General features: G+C 53.9%; 2 protein-coding genes across 6 annotated transcripts in view; one reads left to right on the top strand and one right to left on the bottom strand.

Annotated features, from left to right (window-relative positions):
• The window catches only part of EFR3B (EFR3 homolog B), a 40,778-nt gene extending 37,760 nt beyond the window's left edge, over nucleotides 1-3,018 (top strand). For all 5 annotated transcript variants that reach the window (XM_080388619.1, XM_080388620.1, XM_080388623.1 and 2 more), the window contains exon 23: nucleotides 199-3,018. In XM_080388619.1, coding sequence (XP_080244745.1) covers nucleotides 199-304 — 106 coding nt within the window. In that variant the 3' untranslated portion in view covers nucleotides 305-3,018. The remainder of the gene's footprint in view (nucleotides 1-198) is intronic.
• POMC (proopiomelanocortin) lies at nucleotides 1,897-19,433 on the bottom strand. Its single transcript, XM_080388637.1, has 3 exons — nucleotides 11,762-19,433; nucleotides 6,105-11,705; nucleotides 1,897-5,472 (listed from the first exon to the last, which is right to left on the bottom strand). The coding sequence occupies exons 2-3, from the start codon at nucleotides 6,231-6,233 to the stop codon at nucleotides 4,840-4,842; spliced, it is 762 nt and encodes a 253-aa protein (XP_080244763.1). The 5' UTR covers nucleotides 6,234-11,705; nucleotides 11,762-19,433; the 3' UTR covers nucleotides 1,897-4,839.
• Nucleotides 19,434-19,437: the final 4 nt, after the last annotated feature.

Here is a 19,437-nt window from a genome sequence, read left to right on the forward strand (position 1 = left end):
GGTGCCAGCCTGGGGTTGGGGGCCTTGGCGATGGCAAGAGGGGGCAAGGATTGCTGGGAGCAGCCTCTGGTTGGTTTGCACCAGACGGGGGCACTGGGGAACCCTGCAATGCTGCAGGAATGCACGTTTTCTGCACCAGGCTTTGCTTCCTCCCCAAACCTGTCTGAAAACCACCTCCTTCCATCTCTTGCATTTCAGGCCACCGCCAAGCCCCTCCGGCACCATCACAGCCGCCTATGGCCAGCCCCAAAACCACTCCATCCCAGTGTACGAGATGAAGTTCCCGGACCTGTGTGTGTACTGAATGTGGCTGTGCTGGTAGGGTAGAGCCACCGCTGCACAGCTCGCACCAAAGGACCTCTTGGGGAGAGACTGCTGACCCTGTGAGGAGAGCAGCCTCCTGCAGGACGGGTGGGGACAAGGACACTGGGGCCACCCCAAGATTCATTGGCACCACAAACCCGTACTTTATTTTGTGACCCTCTGCCTCCGCAGTGATGTTTTGCAGCGGTTTGGTGGTGCAGAAGGCTCAGGGCACAGCTGGCACGGGGAGGTGGGGATTAGCTGTGACCCTCTCTGGTTTTATTTTTTGGGAAGGGGAGAGGAGATGCCCTGTCTCCAGGCGCAACACGTAGGGCATGTACATCTTCCCGGCATAAAGCAGACCTGTTCCCTGGGGAATCCTTCCCCACCACGTGGAGAGCCCCTGGCAAGGGCAGGGCTGGAGCCTGGAGGGTGTGAGGCTGTAAAAGGCAGGAGGGGGTCTGGGGTTGGAGCCTGGGACAGCCCCAAAACCAAAGCCTGCCTGAGCTGGTGCTTGAGGCAGGTTGCTAGAGGGGTAGGGTCCCCACATCCAGCTCCTAGCCTGTGAGCTTGCATCTTCCCGTAGCCCCCTTGTTGCGTGGCCGGTTTCCCTGGGCGCTTCGTGGTGCCCCAGCGCCCTGGATGGAGGCTTTGCCCAGTGCAGCGCGAGAGTGCTGATCGTCCCATCCCAGTGTGGGGGCACACAGCAGCCTGGCTGGTTCCAGGTCACTTGAAAACATGATTTTTTGGGGAGAACCCCCCCTTTTTCTTTTTTTTTTTTTTTTGGCAGAATCCACAAGAGCCATGCCTCTTGCCCGGGTCACTGGCAGGCTGCTCACACGACTGAGATCGCAGGCAGCACACCTGGGCGTGCAGTGGGGCACCTGGAGCGGTGACACAAGGCACGAGCAACCACCATGCTGGGGAATATTAATGTATTAACTCACTGGTTTCATGGGGTTTGGGTTGGGTTTTCACAGTTGTGGGGTTCTTGTCTCAAAGAAAGAAACGATTGTTGTTTATTTTGTTTGGCAGAATCACTTTGACAAACTCAAACCTTAATCATAATCACAAAGAAACCCCAGTGCTGCAGGACATAGTGGTGATAAGAGGTGTTTTAGAGGGTCCACCCTGCAGACCCTGCACCTGGCAGGCCACGGATTGCGTTTCTTGTGCAGTAGGATAAAACTGGATTTGGGCTGGAGACAGATGAGGCTAGAGTGAGTTTTGCTTTAGACACATGTCGTAGGAAATTCTGCATCCTAGCAAACCAAAACTGCAACGTCAAGGTGAGATGGAGAGGAAAGATGCCTTGGGTGTATTCAGATGTTCGCAGGGTCTGCCTTGCTCCCAAATGCCTTTAAGGGCCACTGCGCTAACGCTGTTGGCAAGGTGAACTTGGGTGCGCTGCCTGCCGCTTCCCCGCTGTTGCCCCCTGAGCAGCCTGGGGGTCTCCTGCGAGCTCGGGCAGCCCCTTCCCATCTGGCCAGACGTGCTGCTTCTGTCTTTGCCACGTGAAGAGCGCAGAAAGGGCTAAAGCTGGAGATGTGGGAGCTGCTTCTGCACGCTGTGGAGGGAACGGCAGGTGATCGCAGCCGCTCAGCATTTGTACGGGCTCGGCTGGGTCGCTTCAGCCATGACCCAGTTCTCTGCCAATTCTTGCTGCAGATCTTCAGGCAGTTATTTTAAGCTGTAATTACACATTACCACCACCACCCTTTTTTTTTTCTTTTTTTTTTTTTTTTCTCCCCTCAGTGGCAGATACAGTTCATGATTGCTCTGAGGTCACTGCTTGTTTGTGTGGTTGTGCTGTAATCCGGGTTTAGGAAATGATCTAGCTTAAGAGAACAGGAAAAACAAGGGTTTATTTTGGTCCCTGAGTGGATCACAGCACTGCCCCGCTCACAGAGTGCCTCTGCCTGTGCTAGCCCTGCCTGGTGCCTGAGGCTCTCCCCTTGCTGCTGCTGCTCCTCAGGGTCCTCGTGTGTCTCCGTCCCCTGTTCCCGAGCCCTTTTTGCTCCCTGGGTTGTGCCTGGTCCTGCTGAAGCCTGAGTTTTGGCTGAGGCAGGTTTTGGGGTCAGCAGTGGGGATGTGAAGCCGACTGCTTCAGGAAGAGCATTTTGCTCCCATGGCTGTTGTAATGAAAAGCACTAAAAATTTTAACAAAACACAGTAGGAAAAAGTATTAATCCCCAAATAGCGTGTCTGTGGGAAAAACACCTGCAAAACTTCTCAAAACCACAAAGGTAGGAAGATGAGCACAAGGTTTGCTCACACAGGGACACCACACGGCACATCTTGGGGTGCACATCATTCTTTCAGGGCAGAAAATACCCCTGGCCCCTGCTCTGGGGAGCTGGACTGTGGGTTATCCCTGTGGAGCAGCCTCCAGTCCCAACACTTTTCCCTTGCTCAGCTCCATGGGACAGCGCAGCGTAGCCAGGACCATCACCTCCCGGCTGGCTTCATCCCCCAGCATGTCTCACCACAGCCCCTCCCCATTTTTGGGACCCAAACTCCACCTGTAAATGTCCACCCTCCGCCGCCCCTGTGGTGTAAGTGACCTGTTTGTACATCACGTTTAGTTTAGATACTTGTGTACGTATAGATGACAAAGTATATTTCTATAAAGTCGTCGGTTTAGGTGCATGTGTGCGTTTCCATCTCTGTATTTCAGAGCACTGTGGCATTTCTGTGTGTAGCCAAGGGTGGGGGAGGGGGGGAACGAGTTGTTAAAAGGGCCAAGAAGCCGTTGATATTTTCAAATGCACCGTCTTAGTGCCCTTTTCAAATAAATGTTGATGTTGTCACCTTAGGGGCTCTGCTGTCTTGGCATGTTGATGGCAGCTGGGTGCCATCTCCTTCCCCTGGGAGAGGAAAAATCCAAGTTGCTGCTGGGCTGGAGAAGGGAAGGCATGGGGTGAGGAGGAGGATGGCCTTGGCCATGGACAAGCTTTGTTCCCCCAGCTCTGTGCCCGCGATCTGACCCAAACTGGGCTTCATCTTTATCATCTTTTATAATTCAGTATTTCCTCCATTTTTCTCCTGTCCTGCGGGACCATGGGGAAGGGTCCTGGCCTTTTGCTCACAGTGTGTGGGAACGTGCCCAAACCCACTCACCAAAGCCAAACTGGAAAATAAAACACCAGGATAGCTATTTGAGGGGCTGGAATGTATACGGTGCACACCGTGCCACGTGTGCTCCAGCCATGCGTGGGCTGCGCCAGCAGCTCTCACTGGGTTAAACTGATCGAGGACATCTCTTGGTGAAGGAGTGGGGGGAAAACCACTAATCCGAGCCCTCTGTGCCTTTACCAATATTTCCACCATGTTATACCAAGTAAACAAGGATGCACAACCCCATGTATGACAATCCCAGTCCCCAAAGCCTTTCCTTTGAGGGCCTGGATGATGGTTGGTTCATCCCACTGAGGGCATCTGCAGCTTTTCAGCACAAGCTTTCCATCCTTGGGTGGAGCGGGAGGTGGTGGGAAGCACCAAGCCAGCGTGTGAGACCAGCATTGCAATATTAGCGCTGCTGGTTTTGCTGCCTGGGAAGGATGTAGGAGGTGGGATGGGCATGGCTGCACAGCAATAAGGAGTTAGTTGGTCCAGGTTTGCTTCCACATGAAACTGGTTTTAAACCTGTCCTCTTCCCGAGCACACCGACCCGAGGCACGCTCCCCAGCCTGCGCCCCACGACGTGACTTAGCAGTGTTACTTTATAATTAACAAAGCTTTTACCAGTACCTAGGCTCTTCAGCACCATCGTGTAACGGGGGATGAATGAGTTTGCCTGGGTGGTGGGTGCTGGGGGAGCCTGGCTTGGTCCCTTTGCTCCTTGGGGCAGCACCCAGAGGATGCTGCATTTTCCCAAGCTGCCAGCAAATGCTGTCATCTGGTGTCATGTCAGTGTAGGGCTCCTCTCTGGGACCAAAACACGCTGCTGGGGTGTGCAGGAGTTGGCCCTTGCCAAAACACCGTGAGCCCAGCCTTGCTGGAGCCCCACAGCCAGCTCTCGTGAAGCTCCCAAGCTGGAGGTGCAGAACTGTTCTTTCTTCCCCGAGCCCAACCCCCAGCACTGTCCCAGCTATGTCTCTTTACCCTCCAGCTGTAGGATTTTACCTCGCAAGTATTTTTTTCTGCCCCCTTACAAACACCAGCCACCCCTGGAGACATTGCCGACACCTCATTAGCTTGCAAAAAAATGCATTATTAGTTTTGGGGTTTTTTTAGAATCCTTTTAATCTATCATTTACAGTATTGTACAGCTCAGTGAAAATATGAAAATCATCTGGCATGCTCCAAACTGGGCGTCAGCCCCTGTCCCCGTGCACGTCCGGTGGGTGCAGCGAAGCAGTTGACGTCTTCATCCCTAACCTGTTCCCACCCAGTGAAATCCAGGAGCAGACCCCTTTGGAGTACTAATTAAGAACGACATAACGAGTGATCTATAAGTGAAACACATGCCAGCAGGACACTAAAGCTACGAGGGGGGTGGTGGCGGGGGCAGGAGGCCCCTCAGGCTCTCCCCCATCACTGCCCCTTCTTGTAGGTGCTTTTGATGATGGCATTTTTGAAGAGAGTCACTAGAGGGGTCTGGCTGTGCTCCGAGGTCATGAAGCCCCCATAGCGCTTGTCCTTCAAGGGCACATGCCAGGGAAGGTGGCACATGCGGTAGGAGCCACCAGCCGCCTTCTCCTCCTCCTGGCCTTCCTCTTCCTCCTCCTCTTCCTCCTCGGGTGGTGGCCTGGTGCTGCCAAGCGGCAGATCCCGCCTGAACTCCAGCGGGTAGCTCTCAGCCGATTCTTCCTCCACCCCATTGGGGTAGACCTTGATGGGTCTCCTCTTGCGACCCACCGGCTTTCCCCAGCGAAAGTGCTCCATGGAGTAGGAGCGTTTGCCTTCCTCCCGCTCCAGCCCAGTTCCCTGCTTTTCCTCATGGCGGGACGGCGGGCCCGCAGGCAGCGATGCGGGTGGTGGGTTGCCCCCCGCTGCCCCCTCCCTTTTGTGCTCCCCGCTGCTGCTGTTCCTCCGGCCAAACTTGTTCCAGCGAAAGTGGCTCATGACGTACTTGCGGATGCTCTCGGAGAGGGGCTGGAGGTGCCCGTTCCCAGGGTAGACCGGCGCCTCGGCCGACAGGTCAGCTCTGCACACCGCGGCGCATGCCTGCACGGGGGCACGAGATGCAGGAAGGGTGAGCACGTGGCCGGGCAACCTCGGGTGGGGGTGTTGCAAGGGGCTGCTTGCACCCAGCGGGATGTTTCACAACGTGGTTTCATGTCTGTGCCCTGCGGAGGGCCCCAGATGTGGGTGCCACCCCCTCGGTGGGGACCTTTGAGGGCTGAGGCTGGAGCATCGTGCCCAGGCATCAAACCAGCCCTAGGTGGCTGAAAACGGGGGGGGGGGGGGGGGCACAGCCCCACTGCGGGGTCCCTCAAGCATACTTGGCACCCACACAAGGTGAGCTGCTGCACCATCTGACCACCACCACCCTCTACAAGCACCCTTGGGTGCAGGGTAAAGCCGATACCCAAACTGCTGGCTCATCCTGTGCAGGAGGGATGCTGCAAGCTCAACAATTTGTTGTAGCATGCTGGCATGAAGCCAGCAGGCACAAGCTCACCGAAACCTGTGGATCTTTGGATCCAAAGCATCACCACACATTGATGTGGGTCATTCCACAGTGTCGGCATCCCCAGCATCTCCTTCCCCAGCCCACTGTGCCCATCCCTGGTGGGGGAGAGGGGGCTGGTCAGACACCAAAGCAACTGGAAGACAATCCCCATCCCCAGGCTTACCACAATGCCAGCCTCACTGGTGAGGTCCTGGCATTTGCTGCTCTCCCAGCATGGGCCGCTGGCGCCGGCAGGGTGCCAGAGCAGCAGCCCCAGCACCACGGGCAGGCTGCTCCACAGCACGCTCAGCATCCTGGCCGGGGGCGCGAGACGGGGCTCACACAGGGGATGCAAGGGGCTGCGAGCCCAGAAACTGTGCAGGAACTATGGGGGGGAAAAAACACCCAAACAATCAACCCTGGTTGTTTTCCTTCAGGAGATTCTATAATGCCTTCTTTGATGCGTCCGTCTTACCCTTTCCCTTTTCTAAGTTGTCTCTGTTGGGGTTGCAGGAGCAGGGTCCTCTCCTGCCTCCCCCAGCCCTGCCCCTTCCCGCAGGTGCATTAGTGCAGCAAATCCCTCGTTCTGCAAAGCTTTCCTCCCACTTCAAGCGTGCTGCAAACGGATGCTCCTCTCTACACCCCAGGAGCTGAAAGGCACGGAAAAGGGAAGGCAACCCCCAAAACTGAGCTGCCTCCCTGCCTGCACTCGCATGACTCTGCCCCGGCTCAGCCACTCCAAAAAATGGGCAACGTTCCCCCCCCCCCCCCTTTTGTTTTCTGAACCAAAAAGCATCTCTCCAGAGCCCAGGTCTTTTGTCACTGCTACTGCAAGTGACAGCCACAGTCAGTGGGGATTGCTGCTGTCTCCTAAGAACCCCATAAATATGAGTGATGCTGCAAGGGGAAAGCATCAGGCAGCTGTCTTCAGGTTTCATCCTTTACAAACCACTTGCGGCTTTGCAAGCTGAGTCCTCTAAAAAAAAAATATGTGCTCCCTCCTAACCTGTTCTGCGATGCCCCTCAAGCAGCTGCAAAACTCCTGCGTGGTGGGAGACACAACTGTAAATAATATTGAATTAGGATTAGAAGAGCAAGACATGAATATTTGATGTGAATATGAAATTAATTAAATAATGTTGAAGTCTGTTGCTTGGCTTTTGGGAAGGGCTATAGCAAGTGCTGGTGGTGTTTGGGATGCGGCGTGCCCCAGGGGCTGCAAAATTAACCCAGGATCCAGCTGAAACCTGGGGGCTCAAGCGGCTGTTGCTGCTCTGCCACCAAGGATGAGGTTGGGGTCGGTTCCCAGACACCCATGGGACCTGGTTCTAGGGTCCCCAAGGGTTGCCCGGGTTGCTTTCCCTCTGCAAACCCCAACTCTTTCCAAGCAGCTGTATTTAACTCAGTGTGGACTCACACGTCTCACCTTCCCCCATGCTGCGGAAGCTCTATGGGAGGAAACCCCCATCCCACATTGAAAGAAAATGGACAAAAACCTCAATTTTGGCCCAAACGTGTGGCTGGAGGGGAGAGCTGACCCTTTCCAGAGCTGCCAGCTCAAGCCTGGATGGAGGGGGACTTTCTTCGGCAGAGAGAAAAAGACCCTGATAGTTATGACAGCAAATAGCAGTTCGGGAAGGCAGAATTAAACAGCGAGGCAGATCAAATCTAAACTAAATTCTGCCTTCCTGAATTGTTGCCACCAGGGATTCCCCAACACAGCAGCACTGAGAGTCTGGGGTGGCAGCGGGCAGCACCTCTGTAACACATTAACATGCCATAATGCAAATAAACCCAGCAATAAACGGAGGCGAGAGGGCGATAAGCCGGGGCAGGGAGGGAAGGGTGTGTTTTATTGCCCGTATTCCCTGGCTGGGAAATCCTTACTCAGCAGCCATCCATCGCAGCGTGTCACCCCCGGCGGTGACTGGTCCCCACCATCCATCAATCCCAAACTTTCTTTCTCCCCAAGCACCCCCAACACACACTGGGTAGACCCACAGGGCTGGGGGACTGGGTTTGGGGGGCTTACCTGTGGCTGGGGTGGGAGCTCGAGCGCTGCCACCGCACGCCCTCTGTCCCCCTCTCCCGCACACTCCAGGAGAGCATCTGCCACTTGGCCACTGGTCCCGGTGGCTTTTTATATCCCCCCACGATGATCGCATCCGCTGCATCTGCTGGAGGGAAGGGGGGGGCAGAGGGGGGACCATTCCAGGTACTGAACAAAAGATGAGCAAGCGACAGGCATTCACTGGGATCCGGCCCCGTGGCGGATGGAGGGATTAACATCTTTCTGTGAACCACAGCCAGAAAAGTTTTCTGGGTGATGCTGCTAATTGCATTTGCTTTGGAGCTGGGGGGGTTGGATGGAAAGTCCTTCACCAGGTACCGGCAGGCACAGGCGGTGGGGGATTTGGCATGGGTTGTTTATTACTGGCATGCCGGACAGCAGCATCCATCACTCCCTGGGCTCAGGCGTGGGAGGGCTTCGTGCTCCGATGGGTGCTGAGGATTTGGGGTTGTCTTTCCATGGGATAAAAAGGGATTTGGTTTAAAGCAAACCTCTCAGGACAGCAGCGGCTCCTCAGCCTGGGCAGGGTGGGTGCAGGCAGCAGGCAGTGCTGTCTGATGGGCCAGCAAGTCCTGCAGCCACTGGCTTTGGGTGCAAAAGTAGTGAGAGAGCATTTTCCAGCCTAGGGGTGGCTTTTCCAGAGCGTGGAGAGGGTTACGTGGCTTGGCCAGGCTCACCGCCCCCTTTCTGTGTCCATCAAACCCCAGCCTCTCCATTCCACTCAAGCTGGACCAGCTTCGGCTCCAGACACTTCCCATATTGCACAGCAGCCCAAAGCCCAGTAGAACTTGTACTGCCTATAGGATTAACCTTGGCTACTCTGTATGTCAGAGCAGTGGTGGCTTCCAGGAGGCCTCTTCATGAACCTTAGCCAAGCCTTGCATGGGTGAGCAAGAGGGATGCTCCGTCCTCTACAATGTGTTCAGTGCAGGGTAGCACCTTGGGACAAGCCTGGAAGGAGCTCGGGGGTGATGGGGCTCCCAGGGGGTTGGAGCGATGGGGAAACTCATCTGGTGCCAGGTTTCCAGCCCTCCCAGTCGGCTGGCTCATGCCTGGAGTGCTCAACTCTCTTTCCACCCAAAAGAAGGTGGTGACGTGCAAACCACCTCTGCAGATGGCTGTGGCTTTGCCCTCGGGTGATCTGGGGTAAAAGCACATCCCGGAACCCTGCCAGGCCCTGTGTGGGAGGTTTAACAGCAGCAGAATAGTGTTCAGAGCTGGTTCATCAAGGTTTGCATAGCCTTTTACACCCCACGTCTCATATGCTTGAGGCAGATTTGCCGCTGACCTTGCTCAGCACCTCTGCTGGCTGCTCTCCACAAGCATCCCAGGGTGATGGCACTGATCCTCAGCTGTGCATCAAGACCAGGGGATGATTTTAAGATTTTAATGTCTTTTTTTGTTTTGTTTTCCAACTCTGGGCTTACCCAGGTGAAGAAACACATCTGCATCAGGGTTTTCCATCCCCAGGATGCAATGCCAAGGTGGCCCTTCAAGGCTGAACCACCCTCCTGGGGCACCGAACAATGTTTTCTGTTTGGTCTGGACTCAAGCAAGAGCTAGATATGGGCTGTGAGCATTCCTCCTGCCAGCTGGTATGAAGCACAGTTTTTGATTTGCAATGCTTAGGAGAAGACAAACTGCAGGGCACAACAAAGCCACTCATGGAGGTTTGCCTGTGGTCTGACCAGCAGACATGGTCTTGCCTTGGGTGGGCAAAGGATTTGCTCCTATTTAACTCAACACAGTCCTCTGTAGGGAAAAGCCACCCCAAAGGCAACTTCCCTGGGAGAGCAGCCAATAAGCAGGACACTGGGGATGGAGGGACTCAGAGTGTGGTTGAGCCACTTGATCCAGACATCTCCTTCAGGCTGGCGATGTTCCATCCCGGAGACGTTTCCTCTGGAGATCCTCCTCTCTTTCCAGAAGCCAGAGAAGAGACTGGGAATAAACAAAAAGTGGATGGTTTGCCCTTCAGCAGCTGCAGACCTATGTAGCTCCTTGCCAAAGGATGTTGGGGTGTAACAGATTCCCCCCCAGGTATGCTGGGACAGGATGAAACCCTCCATAGCAGGTTACTAAAGAGGCAAAGGACCAGCGGTTTGAGGAATAGCCTCTGTAGCATTTCAGTTTGATTCACACCTTCTGCAGACCCCTGTCGTCCCCAACTCCATCCCCAAACCACCCCCATCTCCTTGCAGCGCCCACAACTGCGTCAGCTGCCTCCGTCCTCCCTGACGGATTCCCCAATGTGCAATATTTTTCCGTGACAGAGAGCTATTCTAAGATACTTTATGGCCCAGACTGGAGCTATGATTCCCACTTTAAAGGCCCTTCCATCTTCGTTAAGCCAATCTGTGCCGTTTATGTTTATAAGGAAGATGTGAAATCTATTTAGGAAACCTCACTGAGCTGACCGGCTGCAGGTGAGGGGCTGAGGTGAAGCATCCTCTGCTGCAGCTTCAGCAGCTCGTGCCCGATGCTTCCTGCTCACTGGCCTCTCAGCTGGTGCTTTCAGTCCTCCCTCCTGGATACGACCGCTGCCGGAGCTAAGCCTCCCTGCTCCCAGTGCCAGGGAGCGTGGCATCTTCCAGGGACGTTGGTGCCCCAGCACTTCTGGAAGGATGCAGGAATGCCACCCCTGCAACTGGGGTGCTGGAGTGACTGGCTCCCCCTCCCAGCACAGGGATGTTTCCCAGTGTGACAGTAGGGTACTAATTATATTTTGTTACAGAGCTTATTTTATTTTATTTTTTTTTCCAAAGAGACTCCAGTGTGTAAATGATTAATGGATCCAGCCGACTCTCAGGCAGATCAATTGGAGTGGTGGGAAGCCAAGACGACAAGAAAAGGACTCTCCAGCACGGACGAAATCCCATTAGGGGGAACCTCTTCTTTCTTCTCCCTGAACAGGGGAGACCTGAAGACCATCCAGGACCATCATTACACTGCACACGTGCTTACATCTCCCAGTGCCTGGCTCTGAGCATGGCCACCAGCAAGGCATGCCCCCAGGGCTCTGCTCCAGCAACCTGCCCTCACCCCAAACCGACGACCTCACTTTAGGGGTGCCTTGAAAGAGATCTGGTGGGTTCATCATGACGTTGTTCCCTTAAGAGCCACACGCTCGGGACAGGCAGCCCTTTCCTGGCAGGGCTGGACGTGGGAGTGAGGCATCCATGGGTGAACGGGCTCATTAGCCGCGTGATTTCTGGCCTTTTCCGTTTTAATTTGGAGAGCAGGTTGCACCTGGGTGTGAATGAGATCTGGGGCTGGCTGCGAATGTCACGGCTGTGCTCAAATGGCACGGGACATGGGGCAGCCATCCTGCTGGGCTGTAAACAAACACCAGCGTCACGGAGCTGAGAGGTGCTACAGGGCCTGCAAAAATCTTGTGATGTCTGCGTGGGTCTGTCCGAGGACCCACGTCCCCCCAGCACAGCCACGTTCCGTTGGGTGCTGAGTCAGTCCCTCTCCCCGTTATCTCAGGGCAGATTTCCTGTGGTGTTTTGCAGACAGTTGACCTGTTCTCTGTTTGAGCAGGTTTCCTGGGCTCCACACCCACTTCTGCTCCTGCCCTGGTGGAGTGGGGCGTAGCGCTGAGGAGCCTGCTCCATCCGAACCATCTTCATCTCGTGCTTGGTGAAACGGGATGAGGATGGATCCGCAAGGCAGTTGCATGAAGGACTTGTGGAGGGTATGGCAAGCAGGGACCTAGGAGACATCCAGATGAAAAGACAGTTGGATCACCACCATAAAACTGCAGGGACCTAGGAGACATCCAGATGAAAAGACAGTTGGATCACCACCATAAAACTATCTATCTCCACCGCTTGGAGATTTTCAAGACAGAATAGACTTACTGATGGTAAATCTGAGCCTTGGAGCCAGAGACTGGCAGATGACCCATAGGATTAGAGCCTTTTTGGGTGGATAAATGGAGGTGATCACACCTGTGCACACCCGGAGCACTGGTTTCCAGCTGGCTTTGATGAAGGGGGACCTTCCAAGCCCCCTCATGCCTTCCTTGTGCCTGCGGCAGGCTGTGAAATGCAAGCCGTGCACCTTGCTCTTGGAGGAAAATGCTGACACTTGGTTGTAGCCTCTCTGTAGGAGCAAGAACAGCTCTGAAGTTAGGGACTGGGAATCCCCCCGCTGTCCTCAGCGGAGCAGGCACGTGGGACCAGGTTAAAGTTCATGTGAAGATGCTGAGCTCCTCAGCATGAGCAGCCCAGGGTAGCCTCTGGTAGAAAAAAATTCCTTTTTTTTTTTTTTGGCTGGGATGTGGCACACATGAGTTTTATTGCAGAGAGGGGAGTTGTTTTCCTGTCTGCTGGGGTCAAATGATTTTCCTACTGACTTTAATAAAAGCAGGATCAGACCAAAAAAAAGGAAAAACAAAATGACTGTGTGGCATGTGAACTCACGGTACTCATTGCTGCTCTGTCTGAACTTACTGATGCCAGTGCCTTTACCACAGCACTATTTATGTGCTAAAACCTGTTAATTGTGCCTGATTCTCTCTGTTTTGAACTGAAACTGGGCACTTCCCTAGGAACAGACAAAAGCATTTGAGGATCTGGATGATGTCACTCTGGTAATTTTGCTTGTAGGTGTTTTCTGGGATGACTACTGCTATTTATGCTTGTAGGTTTTTTCTGGTGTTATCTTTTTCCTGATATTTGTTTCTGCTGCTCTTGAATTCGTGGTGAAGGACACATCTTCACTGCAGCAACTTGTGCTGGTTAGGAGGGGAGGCTGATAAGCAGCGCCTGCCCAGAGCAATCTGTGGGTCGTGGTGTTTAATAACCCTCCATGGGTTTCTTTTTCACAATCTTTTCCAGTGTTCCCTTGAAGCCAATCGACTTTCAGCACCTACAGCATCACTCAGCTGGCAACTGCACAGACCATCTCCCTGCTCTGTGAAGAAATGCCTCACTTTTAATTACAGGAGCAGCATTTCCAATGGCACAAGTGCTTGAAAGGATGCTTGCCTTGCTTAGCAGCTCCTGATCCTCTTTCATGACCCTGATCTCCCTCAGAAATGATGCTCTGGTGGGTACCAGCTGCACATCTTGCACCAGGACAGGGTGTGTGGCAGCAGTTTTGCACCAAGCAGGGTATGATGGGGACCCAGAGCCTTGGGGAGCCTGTCTGAAGTGAAAAGGGTCTGGGTGGCCATGATGTAATGTCTAGGGATGCTGCCAGGCAGTGTCTGGTCTTGGTGAAGATGTAACATTTTGAGCAGAGCCAAAAACAGGGGGAGAAAGGTTGCCTGCACATGGGAAGCAGTGTGCATGACCCCAAAAGATGTTGTAGCAAGGCAGCCTGGAAAAGCAGGTAAGGGCATTTCCTTCCTCAAAGTTTCCTTCAAAAGCCAGCTTGTAATTTGGAATTTGCAGCTCAGGCCACAGATTTTTCTCTCTAGGAAAGGTGTTGGCTTGTACCTCAGTCTTTGAGCACATTTTTAGCACATTTATCCCCTGTTGTGGCTGAATTTCCCCAAATATTGATAGGCTGGAAAATGTCAACATGTTCTGGCACCTCCAGAATTTCCTAGCCTCTCTCATTGTGATTTTTTCCAGAAAATTCATTCCAACTGCCCAAATCCTTTCCGGGAAGCCCTGTCCTGCAGCTCTGTCTTGTTCCCTTTAGAAATTAAGACAGGAGTTTGCAGCTTGATTTTCCATGCCTTTGTTGGACCAGTTGGAGTCAGGCTCATCTTGGCTGTCGCAACTGACCTGACCTGAACTGTTTGAAGGGCTGAGGCTTTATTCCTGTTATGCCGGTCTTTCCTCCTGGATCTCTCCAAGGGTTCAAGGTGATGGCATTTCCTAGTGACAACCAAGATGGCTCAGAAAAGGCTGTCAGCTGCAGCTGCTGATCTTCTGGCAGATGAGCCTAGCATATTAGGGGTTTAATTTGCCCTGTTTTTTCCCCCCAGCACCAACCTCCTTGGCCAGCAGTGAACAGGCAAATACTCCTGTGACCTTTCTCCAGTGCACCTGGTTTTCTCATGTGTGCCAGATCAGGCATCACACGGCATCACCAGGGCTCACAACGCCATCCATTCCCCCCATTCAGCATTCCTGCAAGCACAGAGCTACAATGCAGAAGCTAAGGGTCCTGACCCCCATCCATTGCAATTTATATCTCCTTCCTTAAGAGTTTTTGAGGGAAATGCAGTTGAGTTTTTTCTTGGAAATGCAGGAAATCAAAAATACCCCTGAGCATCCTCGGTACAGGAAAGACGTGGATGTCGCAGAGCGAGCGTGCTGTAGGAGCAGCAGGATGGTCACAAGGGCTTTGGGGCTGTAACTCCAAGCAGGGAATTATGGTTTGGGTAGGAATAAGTCCGTTTTCTCTGCAAAGGCTGAGCTCTCTTGGTTGTAGACTGTTTTGAAACTGCTCAGAGCAGCCAGGGAGGGCAAGAAGAGAGCAATGCCTCTCCAGCTGGCCATGCAAGTGGCTGTTGGGGGCGAGGCAACACATTGCATGGGAAACCCTCCCTGAGGTGCACCTCTCACTCAATTACAGCTGCTGGTAACAAAAAGAACGGTGAGCAAGTATTGCACCTTGCTTTTAGACTGAACTAATCTCATTTCAGCTCCTGGGTTTGGAAATTGTCCTGCATATCTGTGGCCAGGGTAGGGGCGCAGCCACGCACCTCTACAGGGAGTGTTCTGTCCCCACAGAGGGGCAGCCCTCCTGCCCAGAGAAGCTCATCGGGTCCCCGCCACCCATCCAAGGACACACAGCTCCTGCAAGGATGTGGTTCCTTCTTTGGTGACAGAAGAGCCAGCCCAGACCGTGGGCTGGGAGGGGCTGCCTGACTTTCAGCTGGCTAAAAGTGCTGAGGACAAATCTTGCCCTCCCTCCGGGACTGGCACCAGATGTGGATCACCCCCTCCAGCCTGGCACAGGTATGCACCTGGCCCGGGGGGTGAGCCCCAGGCAGAGCCATCCTTGGGCCAACAGGAGCAGTGGGGTCAGGAGCCCAAAACTGTCCAGTTCAGCATTTTCTGTCCTACTTGGCGCTGCCTTTCTCTGCTTTTTGAGCCAGTTACACACGCGCAGACACAGGCACATGCTGTGCACACACACTTTTGCACACCCAGAGCCAAATCCCTGATTATTGCCTGCTCCCCTAAGAGGGATTACAGCTTCTTAGGAGGGGAGCCGGCTTTCGGCAGGGTTTAGGAACCCAGCAGGGACTTCATTCCTGCAACCCAGAGCTCACCTTGTGTTTCGGGGTGCGATGGGAGGAGAACTGCACCCAGCCCTACCGACACTCAGCCGTGTCCTGTTTTCCTCCTTTCTGCAACTTCAACCCTCTTTAAATGACACGTTGAAATTGCAGGAGGGAAGAGAGGATGGGAGGGGGATCTGGGAGGCTGCAGGGAGCCAAAAGAGGAGCAGCCCCAAGGGCTGTGAACAGCATCACTTGCCCCTTCAAGATGCTGCCTCTGCCCAGGGCCGGTGCTCTTGGGGAGGATTAAGGGTGAAGGCGCTTAGCAAAGCCTCCGAGGCAGAGCCGGATCCCTGCAGGATCCCAAAGCAGCCCTGAGACCTGCAGTGCCTTACTGACCACAAGCAGCTTCCCAGCTCCAGCTGGACACTAAATCTCCATCTGATGTGCCCAGCCCCCCCTTACCCTCCCCAGGCAGGGCTTACCCGGGACAAGGCTTACCCAGGGTGGGTTTCCATGCAGGGCTTGGGGATGGTGAAGAGTGTGAGGCTTGGAAACCCATGGTACCTGTACCTCAGGGTATGGTTTTTGCTGATATTTGTGGAGCATGACCATGAGCAGTGGAGCAGCATTGAAGTTTAGTCTGATTTGGGGGTTCCCTGGTCTTCAGGAATCTCTGAACTGCCTCTTACTGCTGATTATTTATAGCAAATCACTGGTTATTGGCGTTAGTGGTGGGAGCTACTTCAGGTCATTGCAATCCTAAATCAGTGGGGTGGGTAGAGTTGGGTTAGTTTGTCTTTTCCTCCAGGAGGCCAAGGCAAGGTCAGGGATGAAGAGCTATCCAGGGACACCTGGGAGGTCTCTTCACTCCATTGGGCAGGAATGAGAAAATGGAAAAAAAGGATTGCATTTTTTGGACATTTCTCCCTCAAAGAGAGACGATGCAAGAGCCAGTGACTTGTTTACACACTGAGGGCATGTGAGCCATTGAAGGCTCGAGGAGAGGCTGCAGCACCTGGATAATTGCGGTGGGGACCCTGTTACCTCCAGAAGCTAGGGAGGGGAGCAGACGGAGTGGGATTTGGGAGGCAATGGGAAGACAAGAAGTTGCATGCCCATGGAAATGTGTGCTCCTGCATTTAGAAGGAAGCAGAAGAAGACGTGCTCATGGCAGGGAACCATGGAGGTGGCACAGGCTTCACGGTTCTGCTCTCCACAGCACGTTGGGGAAATGGATGCTCAGCAACAACTACTCACTGGGATGCTTGAAATCTGGCAAGGGGGTGTGATTGGAATCTATGACTTGGAAAAGAGTTGGCTGAGGGGTACCCGGGCCAACTGATGTTGGCTTCCATTAATCCCTGACCGCTGGAGGAGTCACAGATGATATCCCCCCAGACAGCAGGGAAGGATGCCAAAGATGGGCAGACCAAACACCAAGCACTCAACCTTGGGTCTTTCAGAGCTGTTATGTCTATTAGCATTGCCCAGGCTCTCCCACTGAATTTCCGCCCCCTCCCCTTTCCCCTCCTCACTAAATGCTCCCCAAACAACTCAGACATCAATTGAAGGCAGAAGAAATGGCTGCACTTTGTCTCCCTGAAGAGGCAGCTTTGCATCGAGCCCTGTCAGGGCAGCTGGTGGCAAGCTGCCAGTGGGGACCATTCTTCACATCTCCCTTTGTGAAGGAGTAGCCTTGAGCAAAACGCCACTTGAGGGGCATTGAACGAAATGTATGTTCGCCTCTTCCATGTGGCTCTCAGCGCCTGTCTCCGCCTCTGACGCTAATGATCCGGACAGGGGTTGTGGGGTTGTGGTTTTGTTGGGGTTTTTTTTTCCAAGAATAATGAGGAAAAGAAAATGAAAGGGAAAGGGGCTGGTGGAGGGGAGGTCAGATCCATTTAGGAGCCCAAACATTTATGGGGAGAGTGCCTCCTGAGTGGCCACACAAAGGGCCTGGCTGTACCTGGCTCCATCCCTCCTCCACCTCCTCTCCCCCACCACCTACAGTCATGAAAAGGGAGAACCAGGACTGTAGAGCCTCTGCGAAAGACGAGGATAATGGATTTCATTATGGACAAGCATGTTAAATATCTATCCACTCGTGTGCAATAAGAGAAAGCTGGTCTTTAGCTAATCGCGCTGGAGGAGCTCTTGGCTAGGATTCAAAAGCAAGATTTTCCCCTTCCCCCCCTTCCCCGATACACCCCCTCCCGTGTACTGCCCCATAAAGAGCCATCTGTGGGGTACAATTCATCTTATCATTTTGTTATCTACCATCGCACCCTTTTTCTCTCCACTGGCCATAGCATGGGTCTGGATGAGCCTGGAGGGTAAACGTCTGTGTCTGCCCAGAGGAACAGCTCTTGTGGTGGTGGAGTGGGGTTTGCTGGTGCAGTGGTGGGATCCAGCCCAAGGAGTAGTTTCAGCACCAAAAGGTCTTCACATCCGTCACATCCAAATGGACTGCAACTCCTCCTGTCCCTGCAATGACCCTTTTCTGTCTCACCCTTGCCCCCAGCTCTGTTTTCCCATCCTCTGCCCCTGGTGTCCCCTCACACAGCACTGTCCCCCATGGCAGAGCTTTGCAGACTGATCTCACGGTCCCTCTCCCCGCTGTTTTATCCGGCATTACTGTCCAGGCTGACTGCCTGCTGGACTGGTCCAGCTTTTGCAAGCTCCAGGGAGGATGTTTCAGCCTCATTTTTCTCTCCCACAAGTGTCTGCTGAAGCCACGTGCAACCACACTTGAACAAGAGCAGAGGACAGCTTGGCTGGAGGCAGCGTGCATGCAGAATTGTGATTTTTAGAGCGATCTGGGTCCCTGCCCCAGCAAAACGAGGTGTTCTCAGGAGGTTCTCCAGGCTGGGGGGAGCTGGGGTGATCTGCTCCCTCCCTGGGCTGTTCATTAGTGTGCATGAGCTTGGGGCAGGCTCTGCTTGCACAGGAGAGCTGCTGCTGGGTCCCCTCTTCTCCAAGACAGCCTGGGTGGTGGATACAGACACAGAGATGCCTGCTGTGCTGAAGATGCAGGAATCAGCCCAGGGGCACAGCACCGTGTCCTGAGCTGGCAGGAATCAGGGGCAGCACATCCCCCTGCTCTGCCCTGACCAACTCCCTGCAAAGACAAAGAAAACCAGTAAAACCCCTTTGCCCAACAGTTTTACAAGCTGGAAGCAAAGTTGGGAGCTGGCTGTGGGATGGTGATCTGGTTGGGCTTTTAGTTCTTCTGCTTAACCCTAGAGCTAAACTCAAATTTCATCCTTCCCAGGGGAAGAGGCACTGGATCTGCTGGGATGGATCTGGCTGCGGGGAGGGCAGGGCAGGACATGACCCCACCATGGTATGGGGATTAGATAAGAGGAAGAAATTCTTCCCTGTGAGGGCAGCGAGGCGCTGGCCCAGGCTGCCCAGAGCAGCTGTGGGTGCCCCATCCCTGGCAGGGCTCAAGGCCAGGCTGGACGGGGCTGGGGGCAGCCTGGGCTGGGGGGAGGGGTCCCTGCCTGTGGTGGGGGGTGGGAACTGGACGGTCTTTAAGGTCCCTTCCCCTCCCAAACCATTCAGAGTTTTTATGATTCCGTACAAGGCTGGATGCTCAGGTGTCATGCAAGCTGTATCCTTCCCTTATCACGTGTGGACCCACAGCCTCCTTCCAGGCTTGTTGGGGGTCACCAGTGATGCAGGAGGGTCCTGCCCATGGAGGTGACATGTCCTCCAAAGGACACTCATGTGGCCATCTGGGATAGCTTCTGGAGGACCTATGAGGTCCAATGCCTCTCCAAACCACCTGAGCTGATGTTTGCTAACAAAGCTCCTCTTCTCCGGGCAGTTCCTCTGTTTCTGGAGACCATCTGAGCTAGTTTGAGTATCTCCTTTGTGGGACTCATTCTGGCAGCATCTCTGAAAACTCTTCACATTAAGGGAAGAAAACCCAACAGCTGATGGTTTTGTCTAATATGGACGTCTCTGGTTTCAGCTTGCATTCCTGTGGCTGAATGATTAGCATATGTAATTAAGCAAGCCGTTGGCATTACTCACTTGAAAAAGCACAGAGGAAGCCCTGGGCTGGTGAATAAAACAAATGACAGCTGTTGCCTGCCCCAAACCCCTGTCCATGGCCAGGTTGAGAAGCTTCCCCTTCTGAAACTGCTGGGATGGAACAGGTCGCTGCACACTGGATGAACTTGCCCTCTCCCCAAAACTCATCCCCAGAGTGGGGCAGGGGGTTCTGAGTAAGGGGGAGCCATGCCTTCC

The sequence above is a fragment of the Falco punctatus genome, assembly GCF_963210335.1.
Source record: "Falco punctatus genome assembly, chromosome: 5".
Taxonomy (NCBI): Eukaryota; Metazoa; Chordata; class Aves; order Falconiformes; family Falconidae; genus Falco; species Falco punctatus.